The sequence below is a fragment of the Echinops telfairi genome, unplaced genomic scaffold (assembly GCF_000313985.2).
Source record: "Echinops telfairi isolate 266 unplaced genomic scaffold, ASM31398v2 ScPeMD7_7475;HRSCAF=8513, whole genome shotgun sequence".
In the NCBI taxonomy this organism is placed as follows: Eukaryota; Metazoa; Chordata; class Mammalia; order Afrosoricida; family Tenrecidae; genus Echinops; species Echinops telfairi.
In genome coordinates, this window is record NW_022111379.1 from 9,609,165 (window position 1) to 9,630,946 (window position 21,782).

At 49.0% G+C, this 21,782-nt stretch overlaps 1 protein-coding gene across 1 annotated transcript in view; it reads left to right on the plus strand.

Moving 5' to 3' along the window:
* Nucleotides 1-21,782, plus strand: part of ARID3B (AT-rich interaction domain 3B) — a 51,104-nt gene that overhangs the window by 16,478 nt on the left and 12,844 nt on the right. Inside the window, exons 3-4 of the mRNA XM_030884325.2 lie at nucleotides 15,006-15,077; nucleotides 15,250-15,322. Coding sequence (XP_030740185.1) covers nucleotides 15,006-15,077; nucleotides 15,250-15,322 — 145 coding nt within the window. The remainder of the gene's footprint in view (nucleotides 1-15,005; nucleotides 15,078-15,249; nucleotides 15,323-21,782) is intronic.

A 21,782-nucleotide genomic window follows, 5' to 3' on the forward strand; every position in this document is an offset into this window, starting at 1 on the left:
CCGATTATCTTTTAATTCCATTTTCCCAGGGGCTTTTTGAAGCCCACTTGTATGTGTGGAAGTAATAGTGACTTAAAAAATAAAAGTAGATAATGTGGAAATGCATAAAGTAAATGTCAGCCTGATTCTCTGGGGATAATTATTACTAAGTTTGACCTGTACTATCCCAGAGCCTTTTCTCTCCACAAATATAATTTGGCTGTTTATAACAAAAACAGGAACTTTGCATATGGTTCCACAGCTTGCTTTTTTTTTTTAAACTCAGGATTAGGACTGCCATTTCATAGATGTCTTCAGAGATGAATATATTGTTTTCATAACAGTTTGTCTCAAAATGATGTAAGTTATAATGGATGATGTTCAAACTTGAACCAAACTCAGTGCCATTGAGTAGCTTCTGACTAGCTTCTGACTAGCTTCCGACTCCAGCGAACCTGCTGTGAACTTGAGTAGCACCACCCCTGTGGGCTTCCAAGACTGTAACTCTATGGGAGTAAAAAGCCTTGCCTTTAAAACAATACAGAAAGAGAGAGTAAAAATGTTATACTTTAAAGAAATGCAAGGGACTTCCCTCAAATTGTGTGACAAGCCCAGTATCTTTTTTTCTTTTTAACTTTTCTTGTGAATTGGGTGGAGGTTTGCAGAAGAGATCCGTTTTCCCTTCAACAATGCATACACCTTTTGTTTCATCTCATTGATTGCAGCCCACACTCTAGCATCACTTACCTTCCTTCCTCCCTATGTTTTCACTTTCCATTCCTCCTCCTTTCCTAACCCAGAAACACCTAGTGCTGGGGTAAGTGCTGCCCTTCACATATCGAGTGGTTGCTTGTTCTAAGGTGCATGTACCTCTTCAGTGTTACTGTTCCCTTTATGGACTTGCTGCTGTTTGATAGAGAATTGAACCATGGTCTGAATTCATTTTCAGGCCTGAAGTGTGACAAAGGACCATACTCTCCGATAAGCTTGGCCTTCCTTTTCCTCGTGTGGTTCCTTTCAGAGAAGTTGGTGGTGGTAACTGGGCCCCATCTGTTCTCCTGGTCTCAGAGTTGTGGAGACTGGTGCTTGTGTGGTCCATTGGATTAATGGTTGGTGCACGTCTTCAATTTTCTGTACTCCTTTTTTTCCTCCAGAAAGAGAGAGACCAATAGTTGTACTGAGATGGCGCTCGTGAGCTTTTAAGCCCTTAGTCACGACTCACCAGAGTAGGACATAGAACATTGTTTGTATGGATTGCACTCTGCCATTTGACCTTGGTATCCCCAAGATACCCAGTGACTCACTCCCTCAAGTAAGTTGTTTTCATAACTTTGCCCCTTGTATGTTCCCCCACATGGGTGAGTGCATTTGCAGCAAAGGTGCACATGTATAAATGTTCCCCCTCAAACCTGTGTCTATCATGGATCTACTCCTACTGTCCCTTCCGTGCCCCTTCAACTTATGTGTGTGTCTGTTCACGTATCTGCCGGTAGATCACCATTGTCGGTTGGTTGCCTGGAATGCATGTGCTTCTAGTGCCTTGCTCTGCTGCCATCATTGGCTGATCTCTCTCTCTCATTACTGTATATTGCCTTCCCCTCCTTTATCTTTTAATTCCATTTTCTTATCAACTTTATAATGCCCCCTCATATTACAGTTGCCTCTCCTGCGTCCTTCAGTGCCACCTCCCGTACCAGAAGAGACCACAATTAGAAGTGAGCTAGTTTCCTGGTGGTTTCTGAATATTTTACCTACATAGGGCGCAAGTCACAGAACACAAGAGAGTATGTGGGAGCTTGCCTGAGCTCGAGCTCGTGGGGAATTATAGACTCGTGCACCCCTCCCTTCCCCCCCCTCAGCGAGCTGGGCACCGTGTCACGTCGGTCATTGTGTGTGCCTTCACTTCATTCTCTCTCACGCCTACGCAGCATTCCACACGGTTATTTACCACCGTGATTTAACCTGTTCTCTCTTGATGGCTTTGGGCTTTTCTCATTTTTTTTCTATTACAGTTAATACTTCCACGGACATCTTTGTAGCTGCATGTGTAACCCTTTGTCCTAGTGTGTGTATATATATATATATATATATATATATATATATATTTTTTTTAATCATTTTATTAGGGGTTCATACAACTCTTATCACAATCCATACGCACATCAATTGTGTGAAGCGCATTTGTACATTCATTGCCCTCATCATTCTCAAAACATTTCCTCTACACTTAAGCCCCCGGCATTAGGTCTGTCCTAGTATATTTCTGTGGCAAGAGAAATTATTCTAAGAGGCTGAATTAGGGGTGTTAGGACTTTATATATGTAGGATATATATAATATATGATAGAGTATATGTTAATTTTTTCTAGTTTTTATCAAAATAATTATTTCATATTTATTTAAGCTCTTATTTCTGTACGTACACTTAGTTTTAAAAAGTCTAATTGCACTTAAAGGCTTATAACAGAAAAGAGTTTCAACCTTTCCTTAGATGAGAGGTCACAGTTTTCAATTCTTAGTTTCTTTTGCTATTTACGTTCTCGTTTCTAAATAACGTTGTATAATGTTATTTCTCGATTTCTCCATTTCAGATATTATCAGTTAACTTCCTGCTATGAAAATGTGCCTTTAGGGGAGGGAGGGGAAAAATGAGGACCTAATGGAGGGGGTTTAGTGGAGAGAAAATGTTTTGAGAATGAAGTACAAATGTGCTTTACACAATTGATGTGTGTATGGATTGTGATAAGAGTTGTATGAGCCCCTAATAAAATGTTTTTTTTTAAAAGTGCCTTTAGCCCCCTTAGGCACACATACCCACCTGTACTTCCCCTACCTCTTTCTTGCAATGTTGATTAAATCATTAGCCAGCATTTACATGATTCTATGCACATCACTCACAGGCGGAAAAAGCCCTGGTGGCTCAGTGGTTAGTGCTCAGCTGCTAACCAAAAGTTAGTGGTTTGAACCCACCAGCAGCTCCACGTAGAAGGACGTGGCTTTGTACTTCCTTCAAGATTACAGCCGTGGAAGTTGTGTGGGACACTTCCACCCTTTCATCTAGGGTTCCTGCGATTGGAATTTGTTTGCTGGAAATGGATTCGTTTTGTTTTATAATTCACCGATGAGCTGTATAGTAAACTACATTTCCTATCCTTATATAGTTTATTTTCTCTAGAGACAGTAACTGTCTGATTGTTCAGTTAGTTTTGTTTTCTATTTACGTTTCATTATTTCATCCACAACCTCTTTGACAAAGCTGTAACGCTATAAGCCAAATTCAGCAGTTTCTTGTTCATCCTTAAAGTCATCTCTTCAAGAGTTTCCGTCTCTGTTCGAAATACCCACCAGAGAGCCGCTGTGCTGTGTCCTGGCTCTCACGCCTGTCCCTTTCTGGTTTCTTCCCTTGTGTTGCTGGAGCACATCTCAGGTGTGCGTGAGATGTCATGGGACCTTGCGTGTCTCAGGAAGCTTGCACGCTAGCGTACTCAATTGTTTAAAGTACTTCAAAGAATTTTTAAAGAAATTGTTTTGTTATTTTTTATTTTTTGTCCTATCGGAATTCTCGTTTAGAAAATGGATGTTAAAAAAAAAAAAAAAAGAAAGAAAGTGGATGTTTTGGACCAATCTTTTCAGTTGTTAACTTTCTCCTATAATTTTCCATCTCTGTGACTTTCAAAATGTAATACCAACTGCTAAAACATTTTCAAAAGATAAGGATAATGTGGTTGGCCATTAATAATGTATTTTTCCAAACTCTTGCCAACATTACTTATTATCAATTCTTTATTTCAACTCTTTTTATGTGTGTGGGTTTTTTTGCCTTTCTTGAATGCTTGCTAGTAGTCTTTCCCTATTTCTCCATTCTGTTGTTTATCCTTTTCTTATTGGTCTATCGTAGGGTTCTTGCATGGACCCTGATCTTTGTGTATGTTCCTGTATTTTCCATAGTTTTTGTCTGCGAGCTTGATTTGTGGGTGGTGGTTTTGATTTAATCAGGTGACGGTATTAAGGTTTTGATGTAGCTAACTCTCTGGATCTTTCCCCTGGTTGTTTCTGTCATGCTTTAGAAAGTCTTCCCCTCACCAGGGTTATTTTTGTAAATTCTATTACTCTTTTTTCTATTACTCTTATTGCTTCATAGTTATGTTTAATGTGGAGCTTTACTCTGAGAGTTGTTAAAAAGAAAGACGTGAAGTAGGGAATCACATTTTGTAAGGCTACACTATTTATTTATTAATTTTTTTTAAGGGTACATTATTTTTAATGGCCAAAAATGTTGTGTCCTAGGGACTGGGCCTCCATGTGTGGCGTGTTCCCTTACTATGAGGCTGTTTCTAACTTTGTCTTTTAACAGATAAGCACCATGAGGGGACTTCAACAAGTCCCCATAGGAAAATGTAGTTACGGGCTACTGGAATTTTTCCACAAACTTTCAGAAGTCACTTTGAGCTTCTATTTGTCTGCTTATGATAGCTACAGAATTACAAGATTGAGGGAGACTAGGAAATGGAGGCACGTACCAGCCTGCGTTTGATTGTTAGTGCCACCGTTTGGTCACTTTGTAGCCTACAAGTTACTCATTCTCCTGGTGCCTCTGCTTTCTCATCAGAAAGGTGGGATGGTGATCCCGCCGCCTCATTGCAGTGTGAAGATGTAAGTCATGTAAGGAACGAGGCTTGGTATACGTCATACGCACTCAAGTTTTACTGTGATGGGCATTTTCAGGCAAATGACTTTAGAAGGGTCATGCCATTTTCTATTACCTCTAGCACTGTGGTGTGTCCCATTGCACCAACACCTGTTAAAATTGAATATTCTTCCTTTAAAAGCACGAATTTTACATATGAATGAGGGCTCACTTTTCTGTTTACCCGTGGGTCTTAAACCACTCTCCTTAGAGCCCAGGTGGCACAATGGATGAAGAACTGGGCTGCCACTCAGAGAGAAAGATGCAGCTGTCTGCTCCTATGAAGAACTCTGCTCTGTCCTACAAGGTCACAGGAGGTGCCATGAACCGGAGTGTCGTGGTGTGGGTTTCGGTAGATCACGATCCTTACAAGGGACTGTAGTTTAGAACTTGGAGCCCCAGCTGCTTCTGAGTGTGTTCAGAGTTCTCTCTTCTGGGCCCTGTGGCCACGTGAGTGTCAGTCACTGATCCTGTCACAGTGTGGCTCAGAATGGGAACATTACCACACAGTGTGTGATGGGAGCGCCGGTGCGGGGAGGAACTCAGAATCTTCACGTGGGCCGACTTTTCACTCAAAATGCAACACTCCATGCTTGAGGAAGCCTGACGTGTTTTTTTTGTTTTTAACTTTATAAACTAATTTGTTGTAGCATTTTTCACCATGTCACTGCCTTCCTATACCTTTAAAATATGTCGTTTGGAAAAAAAACACCGTCTTAAGAACCACTTTTGGAATTCACAATTAAGTGTTGAGACTTTGAAAGCCATTTTATGTGTGAAATATAATTTAACAAATTCTTATGAAAAATTTCATGACCTTTTAAACGACAGCAATCTACTAAAAAAATTCACTCAAATGAGAAATATGCCAAAGAATAAAATAATACTATACATAATTTTTAATGTATTAGACTTGTAAATTGTACTTATGTTGAAATTAAAAAATATGTTACAATAAAAAAATTTATTGGTGGCTCTTACAGCTCTTATAACAATCCATACATCAGTTGTATCAAGCACATTTGTACATATGTTGCCATCATCATTTTATAAACATTTACTTTCTATTTGAAAAAAAAAAAAGAACCACTTTTGGGCAGGTTCATGGCCCCAACCTGCCTCAGCTGCCCACTGGGCTCCCACTTGGGGAGCACCGAGGTGAGCTCTGTGGGGTGAATGAATGAATGAGCGTCAGCAGGCAGGATGGGAGGGAGTGCAGCTGGTAGGTCAAGAGCTGCAGTCTGTCTGGGTGCTGCCAACTGGGGTTCTCAGAGGGAGGAGAGTCTGGACCTCGGCTCTGCCGTGCTCGACGGATTTCACGGGGCCGCTCGCGCTCGGCGTGCGTTTTCGTTCTCACCCTCCTCGCCCTTCGCATTTAGACTCGCGCTCCTCGTAGAAGCCCCATTTCTGCAGCCGCCTTCGTTCTTGTATGGAGAGATGGTGTGTCTGGGTGAAGAGGTGGGAATGCCACCCCCCTCTCTCCCCTTCCCCTGCCACCCCCCTTTCTGCCACTTAATCAGAAAAGTGTCCCGGAACTCTTTCCAAGCCACCAAACCTGAATGGTCTCTGTTGCTATAAGAGGTGGGCGGCTCTTGCTGGTTCCTGATAAAGTTACCTGACAGCGGAAGGTGTGCATCTGATTATAGCCCTAGTGCTTCCAAGGCCTGGCGACTGAGCTAAGAGCAGTAATCCCGATCTTATCAGGACAGTGCTTATAACAGTATCTGTTTTACTTCCGGGAGGGAGGAGGGGGGCGGCTCTCCTTTTAGCATTCCCCTTTAATCCTGCCCATCCCCCCCGGTACAGTTCTCATTACCTTCCAGAATCAGTTAAAGCTGGGGAGGGGGCAGAGTGCTGTTTTTCTCTTTATACCATCACATTACAACCATCTCGGCCAGGCCAGGAATGCTCAGAAGAGCCTGAATCACAGACCTAGCCAAAGAAAAGGCCAAATTACATGTTTACTTTTTTCAAAAAATAATTTTCATCATAGCAACAGCTACAACAATTTGCACTCCAAGTAACAGAGTTCCAATTTGCATTTGCAGAGCAATTAGCCGGGAGTCCACAAGCGTGGGATTGAACCTTTTTCAGTCCATTGATTTTGCTCTCTGGAGGTTCAGGTCCTAGGAATGGGCCCAGACCCTTGGTCTTGTGGTTCAGAATCTAGTACGTTATGGGGAGTAGACAGAAGGGAAATATGTTTTTGTTCTGAGTTACCACCCAGTGATCTCTGTAAAAGTTAACCAGTATATGCGCTGGCGTTTGAAAATCCAGGAGATTAATGAAGACTGAGCATGATAGTGGGACAAGAGGAAAGTCAAAGGAAATAGAGGAAAGAGCTAGGAGGCAAAGGGCATTTATAGAGGTCTAAATATAGGCATGTACATATGTAAATATATTTATATATGAGGATGGGGAAATAGATCTATGCATATATTTATAGGTTTAGTATTAAGGTAGCAGATGGACATTGGGCCTCCACTGAAGTACTCCCTCAAGGCAGGAATACTTTGTTCTATTAAACTGGCATTCCATGATGCTCACCTTCCCCACACAATCGCTGAAGACAAATGGGCACATAAGCAAATGTGGTGAAGAAAGCTGATGGTGCCTGGATATCAAAACATAAAGTGTCTGGGGTCTTGAAAGGCTAACAGGCGGCCATCTAGCTGAGAAACAACAAAGCCCACATGGAAGAAGCACACCAGCCTGTGTGATCAGGAGGTGTCAAAGGGATCAGGTATCAGACATCAGCAGAACAAAAAAATCCTATCATTGTGAATGAGGGGGAGTGGGGGTTAGAGACCCAAAACCCATTTGTAGGCCACTGGACATCCCGTTAATGGAAGGGCTTTAGGGAGGAGACAGCCAGTCAGGGTGCAGTGTAGCAAGGATGAAACATACAACTTTACTCTAGTTCCTAAATGCTTCCCTCCTCCCCCCACTATCATGATCCCTATTCTGCCTTACAAGTCTGGCTGGACCAGAGGATGTACACTGATAACAGATAGGAACTGGAAACACAGGGAATCCAGGACGGATGATTCCTTCAGGACCAGTGGTGAGAGTGGTGATACCGTGAGAGTAGAGGGAGGGTGGGGTGGAAAGGGGGAACCAATTACAAGGATCTACATATAACTTCCTCCCTGGGGGACATACAACAGAAAAGTGGGTGAAGGGAGACATCGGACATGCAAGATATGACAACATAATAATAATTTATAAATTATCAAGAGTTCGTAAGGGAGGGGGTAGCAGGGAGGAAAGGGAAAAAATGAGCTGATGCCAGGGGCTTAAGTGGAGAGCAAATGTTTTGAGAATGATGAGGGTAATGAATGTACAAATGTGCTTTACACAATTGATGTATGTATGGATTGTGGTAAGAGTTGTATGAGCCCCTAGTAAAATGATTTTTAAAAAAGAAAATACAGGAGATTTTCCCAAAGATTTCAGACTTGGGGGATCCAAGTGAAGCTAAGCCTTGTGCTTTAAACTGTAAGGAAAGGGTTAACTCCTGCCTTGGGAAAGAGTGAGGAATGGGAACTAAAATTGCTTTGGACATCTGAGCTGTGCTTTAATAAGATATTCCAGGTGGTCAAGGAGTAATCCTAAAATAGCCTAGATACTTAATTGCTTTTAAAGTCAGGCACTCTGGTCTCCGGGGAGGTACAACTCTAAGGAATGCAGCGCTGGCTCCTAAGATCTTGGAGGCGTGGTCTGGTGGTGGGGTGGTTTTGTGTGTTTTTTTTCTTCCTCCAACCCTACTAAAAAGAAAGACCCAAGGTAGGGTCTCTGGGTCAGGAGCTATTTGTTAATGTCCCCCTCCCCCCTCGCTGGTGTATTGGCCACAAACCTTGGCTTCTGCTGTGGTGTGTTGCTATGCCTGACTTCCTCCTGGGCTGTGGGCATTGGGCTTGTGTCCCCCTACCCACAGGGACACTGGTGTGTAGTCATTAGTGCTCAAAGCCTGCCCGTTGGACCTCCTGCCTGGTTCTCTCTGAGAGCCTCCATCCGGACCATACCTTCCTCAACACAGGAATTCATGTCATCCTCCTCCCTATCCAGTGGATTCCATCACGTGGCTGCATCTTAGGACAGGCATCCCCCCCTGGTTCTGCTGCCCCCATCCCCTTTCCCTCTCAGATCTTAAGTCCTGTTTACCGAAAGCAATGCACTGCTGTGTTAAATCATTACTTACCCACTCACTGTCATCCAGTTGATTCTTACTTAGATACAGCATCCCGATAGAGCTGTGAGTCTCAACCTTCCTAATTCCTCAGCCCTTTAATAGTTCCTCATGTTGTGGTGCCCCCCAACCATAAAATTGTTTTCGTTGCTACTTCATAACTCATTTTGATACTGTTATGAATCAGGCAACCTCTGTGAAAGGGTCGTCGGACCCCCAGGTTGAGAACCGCTACCATAGTGTTTCTCAGGAAGGAGGTAGCCTCATCTTCGTTCCCCAGAGCGCTAGTGGTTTCAAATTGCCAACCTTTTGGTTAACCGTGCAATGCTTACCGAGGGCATTGAAGAACTTAATTTTTTTCCTAAAGACGTAGGTGGCTCATTGACTGTTGGACAGGTGTCAGCTCCGTGCTAAATTATTCCAGCATTGCAGTACAGTCCAAATCCAAATCTTGGTTGTAGTGGGGAGGGGCAGGGCAGACAGTGGGTCTTGACAGATGACACAAAACTTAATCTCCAAGGAATTAAATGTAATTCATTTCTTTCTGTTTAAATATAATTAGTTTCTGTTGTCGGTTCTCCCCATTTCGACTTTTTTAATTTCGTGAGCTCAGGGGCCTTTTCTTTCTCTTCCTGGCCCAGAACCTCGCACGGGGCTGGCCTGCCTTTACCTGCTTCCCCTCTTTGTGTGTGAGTGAATGGGGCGTCAGAGTTCCCGTAACGGTGTCTCCATACAGCCATGTGTCTGCTGTACCTTCTTCCAACCAAAAAAACATGCGTTATTGAAACCATTCAAAGCACAGACTTGAGCATTTATTTTTCTGTCCAAAAAACCTTCTAGCATACTCCTGCCTCTCCACCCCTCTTCACACAACACCCCCCACCGTGCAGAGTTTAAATTTTCTCCTGGTATTCCAGGCATTTCACAACCCCTTTCCACCTTAACTGTTCAACTTGCTGTCTGTCCAACACCCTCCCTGCCAAAACATGCCTTGTTTATGCCCACTCATTGAAACTGTAAGTTTCCCCTTTCCCTGCCTTCAAGGCCCAGCTTAATCTCCACCTCAGCCTCTCCGGCTTGTTCTTCAACCTCGCACGGCTTTGAGTTTGGGGACTAACTGGTTTGCACTAATTAATACGTGTTGCTTGTGTGTTCAGATGGTGAGAATCTCCTCTTGTGGTTGAGGGTGTGTGCTTCTCAGCCCAGTGCTCCATCTGGGGTAGGTTCCCAGGAAATTGGTGTTAAATGAGTTTGTCATGGACTCAGAGCTTCTCAGGGCAGAACAGGCCCCAGAGGCCATGGAGTCCAGCCTGACTCGAGTTGGATTCCACACCATGACATCCCAGACAGTGGTCATCCCGGGACCAGAAGCTTCCCACCTCCTGGGAAGGCCCACTCCACTACTGGGCAGTTCTAATGGTGGCGTCCTGAAATCTTCTTCCCGGTAACTTCTGCCCTGGGGGGGCGGGGGGGTGCACAGAGAGAGGGGTGGGGAGTTTGCTTCCTCTTCCCCAAAGGAATCTTGGAGATTTTCAGAGATGTATCATTCCCCGCTTCCAGGGTTAAGGTGTCAGGGAAGCAGTTGTTGTAATTTTGAGTAGCTGTCAGGTGGTACTTGGGTTGCCTTTTGAAGGCCCTCTGGCTGCTGGAGCCTCTGTCCCCCCAGGTGTGACTGCTCCCCTGCAGGCAAGTTGTGACTGCTCCCCTACAGGCAGATCCCCAGGCTCCTGAGGGAGACCAAGGTGGTAGTTTATCAGTCCTAGTTCAGGATCCCAGGCAACTCTCCTCAGCTGAGTGTTGTGTTTTCTGTCCCCCGGACCCACTGACTACCCAGATGAAGCAGAGATAAGGCACAGACATACAGGAATGGCCCATTACTGGGAACCACCCAGGGCATGGCAGGAATTCTGCGGACAGAGGAATGTATCCTCCGTTTTCTCCTCCCTCATCTCCCCATGCTTTGTACTGCCCCTTCAACCCATGAGGCAGTGGAACAAAGCCTGGATCAAGCCAGCTCTAAAATTCCCACCTCCACATTTCTAACAGGTAAGTGAGAAAACGTGTGGACCTCTCGGGCTGCCCAGAGTGCACAAACATGAGCTCCCCCACCCCCACCTCTGTTCTCAGCCATTTTGGAGGGATGTGAAGGTAAAACGCCCTGACTTCCCTTGGGAAAAGGAGCTGAATGTGAGTATAGGAGCCAAGGCAGGCCAGGGTGGGTTTTGGGGGACAAACTGTCAATTTCCTGTGAGCTCCCAGGGAGATCAAAGATGTTTACAGGGAGTTCTCAGGTCCGGAGAGGCCAAGAAGGCTGTAAATGGCAATCAGTGACCTCACCCCAGCTACTGTTTGACCCCCTGATCACATGGCTGCTTAACAGGGTCACAGCCGGCCCGGGCACTGGAGACCTGCAGGCATCAGGCCTTCTTTGGAAGTTCTTTACACCCGGATTCTCCCTAGACCCTTAAATTTACGTTTTTACTGGAATTGGCTCATGGAATGTGCGCTCCGTGCAGGCCCGTTCCCCAGCTTCTTCCACCACCGGCCACACAGTTGCAATCAGCCAGTCTCGGTCTTGGCATCCAAGAACAGCGGCCATCCCTACAACCAAGGGAGTTCCTTCCCGCACATTAACTTGCGGTGCACCCCTGAGCCCTGTTTCACAGCAGTCGATAAGAGCCGGGAAAGAACTGCTTAAGCCTGTAATCCTCCCAGTGAAAGAGCGGGAGGGGCAGGCAGTGGAGCCAGGGGTGAGGGTCCCCAGGAGGCCCATCCCTGCCTTCCAGCAGATGTCTCATGCTTCCTAGAAGCAGGAGTGGGGGACAGAATGCTTGCAAATAGCGAGCATAGGCAGAGACGCAAGTGAGTGGACAGGCAACAGCGCCCAGGAGAGAAAGGCCTTGATTCTGCCCCGAGGCCAGAGGTGCAGTATGGGAGGCTTCGTGAAGGAAGTGCCATCCCAGCTCGATTGGTCGTTTCTCCATCAGTCCAAACATTAGATTCTGAATTCCGCGATGGACCACCCTTCCTTTGGAACTGGCCAAACAAGCACCGCTCCCCCAATCCTGGGCACCTACTATGGTCGCATAATCGTGAAGTAGAACTGACCGTTCTTATCTGGGGGTGGGGGTGGGGGTGGCTTAAGAGTCCAGTTATCTTATTGAAGCAGATCTCCCTGTCTTTTGTGGTTGCTGAGCTAAAGGCATTCCGGCTAACATTCTATCGCTCCACGTTTTTCCAAGCTCCCTGTCTGGCCCATCCTTAATGGGATGGGACTGTCCCACAAGGTACAGCCATCCCGGTAGAGTTTGGACAGAGTTGGAGCAAGGCAGAGGGTCCTCACGACCCCCACCCCCACCCCAGGGCCCAGCGCTCACACGGGTGTGTGTTGTCACAGGAGCCCCTACATGCTCACACCACCGGCTGCTCGTCCCCCCACCCCCACCCCACCCCAACCCCGCCCTCCCCACCTGCTGCGGAGAGCCAGGCCTCATGGTTCCCCAGTGTGGATTCTGCCCTGTCCACCCAACCAAGTGCTAAATAGTTTCTGAGTGAGCCTCCAGAGTGCCTGGAAGTTACTGTCATTAGCAAAAATCTGTGTTTTCATCTCTCCTGGTGACCGACAGAGAAAGAATCCTCAGATCTCCGAAGAGAGGGTTGGGAATTGAGCCGCCACCATAAACAGCTGACATAACAGAAACAGCAATGATCCCCCATTAAGTGCCTCTCAGCCGCTGGGGCTCCCGGGATAATTGACTTTCCAGCAGGAATTACTGGCTCAGACAAAATCACTGGGCATTAGGGCAGCCGACTGCAGCCTTTTGAGAGGGCACTGGAACTGCGTGGCTTTGCTGCCCTGACAGGCGTAATTCATCCTGATTATTCATTGTGTTAGTTGTCTCCAGATGACCCCAGTGACTGTAATTACAATGTGGGGCGAGTTTTCCTCGGGTTTTTTACACTGGTCCACCTGCTTGATGATGGGCTTCCCGGAGCTGGGGCACCACGGGGAGGTTTAGAGGTTTCTAACACCGTCTCCCTCGGCAGGGGAGGAGTGTGCAGTCAGATGGCTTCTCCTGAGTGCTTCCTTGTGCACACTTCAACAGATAAGGCGGGGGCAGGGGACAGTTTGGGGAAGCTGTTTCCTCTCATCAGTTTCTTCTTGGTTGTACTCAGCTCGCTTTGTGCCGAACGCTGCTCCCCATCTCGGGGGGGCCCTGAAATGGGGAATGGCCCCCAAATAGAATTGAGTAATGTTCCCACCCATTCCCTACCCACCGACCTTCCGCTACAGACCGGCTTTGTTAAAGGAGGGGTGGAATTCGACAAGCTCTCACGTTTTTAAAATGAGCTCCCCATGTAGTTCAAAGAAAGTTCTTCTAAGAAACCACTGCTCCTCCTCCCTAGCTGCCCCCAGTCACCAGTTACACGCCCCAGCCCGTTGGGTGGCATGGGAGTGAGTGTGCATGCACGGGGAGAGGGTGGGCCAGTCTGTGCCCATTCTCATCCTCTGGGTGAAGAGCACGCTGTGCTTGACACTAGCAGGCCAGCTTCCCGACCCTCCTGAGGGATCTGTGTGTTTGCATCTCTCGGGGGACTGTTGCATATAACCAGTTGATGCCTTTAACAAGAACTAAGTCACTCATTGAGGTCTCTTTCCAGCAGGGAGTGTGTTATGTGCCCAGGGAGCTTCTCTGCTCCAAAGGCGCGCGCCTACATTATGGTGGGGATGGCGAGCCACTGCAGAATGACCTGTTAGACTCTAAAACAGAACTGGACCGGGACTGCTTCTGTCATCCTGAGTGTAGCCGTGAGCGAAGGAAGGCTTCCTGGAGAACAGCGGTTCTCAACCTGTGGGTCGCAACCCCTTTGGGGGTCAAATGGCCCTTTAACGGGGTCGCCCAATTCATAACAGTAGCAGAATGACAGTGATGAAGTAGCAACAAAAACAGCTTTATGGTTGGGGGGGGGTCACCACATGAGGGACTACGAAAGGGCTGAAGCATGAAGAAGGTTGAGAACCGCTGCTGTAGAAGATGGTGCCGGGCTTGGGCCTTAGGGAGGCGTGAGAGTTCCCCAGCTGAAGAAGGGTAAGCGGGTTTCCAGAGTGTGAACAAAGGCCTTCTGGCCAGTTCCCCCTGTTTGTTTGAATGGTGTTGGCTTTACCTAGTCAATTAATGCTGGGTTTTTATAGTTTGTCTAATGAAAATTAGCACTCACCCCAGAGCTGTCATGCCCAGTACCATGGGAACAGTCTCAAATCGGGGGACCCTCAGATCACTAGGGAGTTCTGAGCACTTACGGAGTCTCATAAGGAACCTGGTGGCACAGCGGGCTAAGCATGGAGCTGCTAACAAAGTTGGCTGTTCGAACCCACCAGCTGCTCCGTGGGCAAAAGGTGAGGCTTTCTACTCCCACAAAGATATAGAGCTTCATGATATGAAAATAACAATTTATAATTTGTCAAGGGGTCACGAGGAGGAGGGGAGGGAGGAGGAAAGTAAAAAAGCAGCTGATACCAGGGGCTCAAATAGAAAGTAAATGTTTAGAAAATAATGATGGCAACTTATGTACAAATACACTTGATACAATTGATGTAAGGGTTATTATAAAAGCTGTAAGAGCCCTCAATAAAATGATCTTTAAAAATAATAATTAAAAATTTAAAAGTAAATACAGCTTCAGAAACCCACAAAGGCAGTTCTACTCTGTCTTACGGGGTCTCTTTGTTTGACAGTGAGTTTGGATTTGGGCTTGAGTGAGGGCTTCTCGTGGCTGAGACTGGAGCTTGGGGTCTCTGCCCTCCCCCTGTCCCTTCATCACTCACTTAGGGGGTGATGTGAGAAGCCAGCCTGGCTTTTATACTTGCACAACCTGCCCCCAAAGAAGTGGCATCCCTCAGTGATGACATCAGAAAGGCCCGCTAGGGACAAGCAAATCATCAGGACAGTTGGGTCCTCAGGCCCCCACCTCCTACAGTGGGATAGCTCCTCCACCTTCCTGTGGAGCCAGCCCTGGAAACCAACGCCCCTGTAAGGCTGGCAGAGGTGCTTCTCGGAGTCGTCTTCCACGGGGGAGCCGGTCCCTCTAAATGCCAGCTGTCACTCTCTTCCCCCCACCTCACTCTGCTTTCTCTCATGTTCCCTTTCAGAACGGCGCCATGGCCTGGAGCGATGATGGGGATGGAGGCCGGGGAAGAGAGATCTCTCGAGATTTTGCCAAGGTGTGTAATGTTCCCTTTGGTTCAAGGAAGCAGCCGTTCTGCTGTGGGCTGCGGTGGCTGACCCCAGAGGGATAAGGACCAGAGTGGCCCCTGAGTCACACTGGTGATCATTCGGAGGGCTGCAGTCGAGATGAATTGCTGACTGTGTGTTCTCTGGCGGTGGGGATTGCAGCTGTACGAACTGGACGGTGATCCCGAGAGGAAGGCATTCCTGGATGACCTCTTCGTCTTCATGCAGAAGAGGGGTGAGTATGCAGTAGCCATTGATTGAACGCCTCCTGCACGCAGTCACCGTCAGCATCCTTCCTTCCTCCTGAGGGCCAGCGCCTTTGGCTGAGGAGAGGCATTTGTTGCTGGTTGGCCCTGGATGTAGCCAAGTAATTGACAGCAAGACTGCAGAGGGAAGGGAAGGGTCTTGGCAGAAAGTGAATGGGATGGTGAGCCACAGTTGGCCCGGCCTGGTTTTTTCCTCTCTTCCTCCAATAACGGGTCCCTGGTAACTGCTGAACATCATGTACACTAGCCTGTGGGGCCTTCCTGTGCACACAGCTCTGTGGACCCCGAGCAAGGTGAATGAAAAAAAGTGCGCTGCTAAGGGCTGGCTGACTAGCTGAGAGGTGGGCAGCTCAGCCCACCCCAAGGTACCTTGGGAGGACAGGGCTAGTCATGTGCTTCCCCCAGGTCCCTCAGCCTTGACACTCCTCCCATGAAGCCGTTCACCTGTGCACACCTCGGGTGGCCGAGGGTCAGGCCCCACTGGGCAGCAGCCAACAAGAATGGTGATGGGCTTGTTGGGAGGATCAGAAGGGATTCGTGGAAAGGAAAAGCCGATTCTCTTTCTCCTGGCCCTGCACTCTGACTCGGCTGAGCTTTATCCAGAGACGCCTCATAGCAACCCTTTAGCACAGGGTAGAACTGCCCCTGAGGGCTTCCAAGGCTGTCACCCTTTATGGGAGCCAAAAGCCCCTCTTTCTCCTGCTGAGCAGCCCAGCACATAACCATGGGGGCCACCAGGGTTCTGTGAGTGCTTAGGTGTCTGCCCTACAACGCACCCCCCTCCCCCATTGTCTGTCCTTCCATCCCCCGACCATATCTCTTCTCCACCCTGGACCACAGCAACCTCGAGCTTTGAGCCCTGGTTTTGTATCCTGCCACCAGCCCGCTCAGCCCTCCGCTATCTGGGAAAAGGTCTTTGGCAACTTGCACAGCTCCACCTTCACCACCTCAGGGCAAAGCCACTGCTTCCCACCACGCTCTTCCTCGGGCTCCCGACCCTGGGGTGTCTCCATCGGACCCAGCAGTGACATTCTTCTCTTTCCCTAGGCTGCGCTGTCAGGGCGACCCCCAGCAGCATAATATCCCAAGTCCCCTTCCCCCGTCTGTCTATCAGCCAACCTCCCTCCAGCCCATTTACCGTCCAAAGCCTTATTGCCTTAGCAGTGGTGTGCCCACAGCTCCTGGTGCGCTTTATAAGTCAATGGAAAGTTTTGCCTCCCATTTCTCCTGATCTCCCAGCCTATCAAAGCAGTCTAACCAGGTCCTAATTAGTTGACTCCTCTAACTGTTAGTTGGAGCTGCGTGTGTCAGTGAAAACCCAGGAATATAATCTTCCCGACAGATATACTGTGACGGGCAGCAGCGAAACTCCCTGGTCGCCTTGAGAGAGAGAAATCCACTTAATACTTTGGTCTCCCCTTCCAATTACCTTTTAATTATTTACAAGCTTCCCAAGCCCAGCTGGTGCAGACCCAGGTGCTGATCCTGTCTCGGAGGGGCTGCTGTCGCAACATAGATTTTAATCAGCAGGGCAGTTCCACTGCATTATTTTCTGCTTTATTGCTTCTCTCCCTCCCCAGAAGGATTTTTAAAAAGAATTGTCGGTCTGGCCAGGGGGGCGATGGATAATCGTTTGTTTACTGTTGTCTGCCCCCACTAGACTTGGAGCCCCTCCAGGACAGCCGCTTTGTCATTCCTGTGAGTTCCCAGGGCTAATGCTGGGGTCGGGACTGGAGCTGCTTGGGGCGTGTTGGCTCCCCTGACCCGCCTGCCACACTGGGAGCTGTGTGGCGTCTGCCTCCCTGGCCCCAGCAGCTACTCCTGACGGAAGGTCGGTGGCAATAAGCAGTCGGTTGAATCCTCTGCTGTTGGGCAGCAAGGGGCAAGGCCAGGGTACAGCTGCAAATTCCCAAGAGCACCCGAAGCAGAAGCAGGCAGCCTTTGTCCCTGTCTTCAGCTCCTCATGCCCCCCACCCCCAGCCATTTGCGTTCACCTGGCTTTCTGTGGGGGTCCTGGTCTGGGCACTGGGAGATCTAGCAGCATCCCTGGCCTCTGCCGACTAGATCCCAGGGCCACCCTGCAGGTCTGACCCCAGAATGTCTCCAGAAACGTGTCCGTGTCCCTGGGGCAGCATCGCAGCAGCTGGAACAGGACAAATAAGAGAGTCAAGTTAAAATTCCCTCTGCAGAAAAACTCTGTATGGAAACAGTCAGGCCTCCACTCAGGTAGCCATTGCTGAGGGCGGGGCCTGTGTCAGGTGACTGGTCGCCACAGGAGCGGGGTGGTGGGGGCTGGAGCTCAGGGACAGCCCCTGTGAGCAAGTGCAGCTGCAGCCTGTCTGAGCCACAGGCGTGTCTCAAGTGGAAACTGAAATGCTGCCATAGCTGGCTCCAGTGTGGCAGGGAGGACCTGCATGGGTGTCCTGGCTGGGTCAGCTGGCACCACCCCGTGAAGAGCAGTGTTTGACCAAGAAGTTTGCACATCGGTGTGTCGACAGAGCTGAGTTATTGAAGCTCGCTTGTCAGTGGTGTGTAGTTGGGGAGGGGAGGCAGACAGTGAGGGGCCATTCCCTGCAAGTTCCACGTCGTCAAACTCTCAGAGAAATGTGAGTTAGAGTGGGGAGCACTGGGCTTTTAACCACGAGAGGCAGGTGCCTGCCTGTGCTCTTCCCATCGCGGTGAAGCCAAAACCTTGGGACATTTGTGGCTCACGTATCGCTCCAAATCTGAGGGTCGACCTGTCCGCTGGGACCGAGGAAAAGCCTCACGAGCCTCAGCTTCCAGAGCTAATGAACGTTCAACAGTAGATCCCACCGGAGCCACCAAAAGGGGCCTGAGTGTGCCGGGCTGGGTGTGGCCCACACAGCAGGCCCTCAGCAGAGGAAGTGGATGGCCCATGGGGGAGGTGGCTCCCAGCAGGCTGCTGCAATGACTTCAGCTACAGGTGATAAAAACTGATCAGTGGGAAGCCGGGGTTACAGCCAAGCTGTTACTGCGGCTTTGTGCGCTGTCTCTCACTTGTTAACAGTGTCTCTCACTTGTTAATGTGTTTGGGTGAATTGACAGCAACAGATGGGCCTTTCAGCCCACAGTACCCTGGTTTCTGGGCTAGACAGGCTGCTTGCCCCCTGGTGACCCTTGCCCCACTCACTGCTGGGCAGCCTGCCAGCAGGAGTCAAAGAGTCGGCCGGGTGCACATCTGTCTGTCTGCCTGTCGGCTCCTGCTGCTGCAGGGGGCCAGGGAGGACACGAGCTCTGGATTGAGACGAGCTCTGGATTGAGACGTGCAAAGTCAGGGCGAACCAAACCCCCCTTTTCCAGTTTCCTTATTCACACAAGGAGGGGGTTCTGGCCAGAGGCCTCCACGGGCTGTGGCCGGTATGTTGTGCCCATGATTGTTGTCTGGTGAGCTCCCCTGGTGGCCAGAAGAGAAGGAAAAGCCCCTTTGTAGCAGTTTTCTGTCGAAATAATCGCCTGTGGAACAAATACACCACGGGACACACACACTACCACCACCACCACCCCCGACCAAATGCTCCCCCTGCAGAATTGGAGCCAAATTGAATTAAACAAATCCCTCTGGGTTCTGTTTTCCTACAAAACGTCTCTGGCCAGGATTGGTTGAGTTTCAGAATTGTGACACCATTTCTCTCTCTTCGCTCTGTGTGTGTGTAAGACTAATTCCTTTGGCAGTATTAAGTCCATTCCATGCCCTATAATCCTCTCTGGCTGATGGAACACTGGCGGTATTTCCCTGGTAGGTTTTCCATGGAGTCTCCCAGTGCCCAAGATGGGAGTTAGTTTGGAAGTCTGCTAGGCAGTGGGCTCTATAGAAGTGATCCCAGTCTTCCTCACCACTGAGGAACAGTGTGTGTCTTGGGAGGTGAGACAGGGTGAGTTCATCCAAGGGCATGGTGGTTTTGCCCTTTGGTTTCAGTCATGACCCATAGCCTGCTGCTCCCCACAGCCCGCCCTCGGTGACCAGAGCAGAGGTCCCCTGGCACCAGGAATCACAGAGCAGGGTTAGAACCTGGCACTGCGGGTTAAACACTGTGCACTGCTAACCCAAAGGGTGACTGTTGCAACCTGCCTGCTGCCTGGGAAACCCAGCGGAGCAGTTCTGCTCCGCTCTGTCCGGTTGCCGTCAGTCAGCACCGACAGTGGGGCTGTGGGGATTCTAACTCCTAGGCCAGTGCACCTTCCCCGCCATCAGTAGCACTTTTGAGAAACATAGCCCATAGCACTAACAACCCTGTCCCGTCCTTCCCTTGGGGCAGTGTGCCGGCCCCAGTGTTTTTCAGCCAACGAGGGGAGAGCTGACCTGCCTCCCCAGGCCACTGTGGGGTTTGAGGCTCTGACAGCATCTCACTAGGCATGAACTAGGTAGAACTTTGTATCCAGGTAAGTTCTGTGTCTCAGGGAAAGGCAGGGACAATGAGCTCACAGAGGCTGCCAATGGGCAGGGCGGGGGTGGGGCATGCTGGCAATGAGCATCCACGATGCCCACAAGCCAGGCTCTCCTTAGCAGCCCCACCCATCATAAAACACCCCCCCAAAAAACACACACAGCAACAACAGATTGACTGCGCTCGAGTCGATGCCCACTCCAACAACCCTGTGGGACAGGGTAGCGCTGCCCTGGGAGTTTGCATGTGGAGAAAGCCTTGTATTTCTCCCGAGGAATGGCTAGTGGTTTCCAGCTGCTGACCTTGTGGACAGGAGCCCAGCGCGTGCCCACTGAGGGCTCCTTCCATCTCACACACCAGGCTGCAAGGTCAAGGGGCTACTCGCTCTGCACATGAAGACAGATTTGTCAAAGGCCTCACTCAGAGCTCCCCATCCTCCCCCACTGTTTTGTCCAGGGCTGCAAACTGCCATTGGCTGTCCCAAGTGCTTCGTGGGGATCCACGGTGGGACGGGCTAGGCCTGCCTCACAGTGCAGTGTCTGTGTCTTTCCGTCCGTCTGTCTCAGGCCAGGAGGTGTTCCGGACCTCTGTTGCTGTGCCTTTGCTGAAGCGATTTCTGGTGCCGTCTTTGCATCTTGCAGCGAGTGGTGTGTGGCTCTTGGACACCCTTCCTGGTAGACTGGGAAACTCCTGTCCTTCCCAGTGAAGTGGGTAGACCTGGCCACTTCCCCTCACAACCACAACAGAATGGTCTACAAACATAAATAGGCCTGATGACTTCACAACCTAACTTGATCCCCAAGTAAAAACTCATATCTTTCAGCCTCAGGATTGGCCTTTTGTTAGAGGGTAGATTTTATCCTCTTCCTCTGTGATCCAGCTGCTGTCAGTAAATATCCTTTTTTTTTTTTTAGAGTCATTTTAATACTTAACTAGCTATCAGTTATCCACGAAAATGGAGAGAGTCAGTTTTCTGAAATGCAGTCATATGAAAAGTCCACTTTCACCAATAAATCCACCCTCTTCCCCCTTGGAAGTCTTGTTCTGGTAGCACCTGCAAAAATGGGCAGTGTGTCACCCCGGAGCTGGTGTGGGGAATGGCTCCTGGTGAGGGCTTGGAGAAAACACCACTGGGATGCACGAGGCTGGTGGACAGCCTGGCAGTTGGAGGCTCAGGCTTTTTCAGGCTGCCTGCCACCCTCTCTCCTGGACGGACAACCAGACCACTGACAGCAGGACACAGTGTGAGATGTGCTGCTGTTGAACGTCACCCAAAGCACTGTGTCTGTACTGGAGTCTCAACGAGAGTGACAAGCATACAGTGAGCCTCCTGGGTTTGTCCCATTGTTGGAAGGAGGGTATAAATCAATACAGTCACTCTAGAAATCTGTTGGAAATATTTACTAAAGCTAAGTGGAGGACCTTTGATTGACCCAGCAGCTCCACTTATGGGTATCACCAAACCACACTCCCTGCCATCCAGTCGACCCCACCCGTAGTGCCCTACAGGACAGGGCAGAACTGCCCCTGGGGGTCTGAGACTGGGACCCTTCACGGGAGTAGAGGCTCATCTGCTTCCTGCAGAGCAGGTGGTGGTTTCAAACTGCTGGTCTTGAGGTTAGCAGCTCAATGTGCAATCACTGTGCTGCCGGGGCTCCCTTGGGTGTAAACCCGATAGAAATGAGTGCTTATGTTCACTGAAAGACGAGTGAGAATACTCATAGAGGCCACATTTGTTACCAAGCACTGGGACAGCTCAGCTCCCTCAGAAACCGATAGCTAGTGGTGGTGTCCTCAGCCAGTGGGATCGATCACACGCCCAACCAAAGCTGGGCAGAAATAACCAGACACACAATAATGTGTATCATAGGATTCCATTTATTTATTTGGTGATTCACATCAGAACAGTAGTTACGTCCAGGTGAGGTGGGTGGGAGGAGGATATGAGTGGGAAGGGGCATGAGAGTTTACTGAGCCACTAGAAATGCTCCTCCGTGTCTTGATGTGAATTGAGTAATGATTA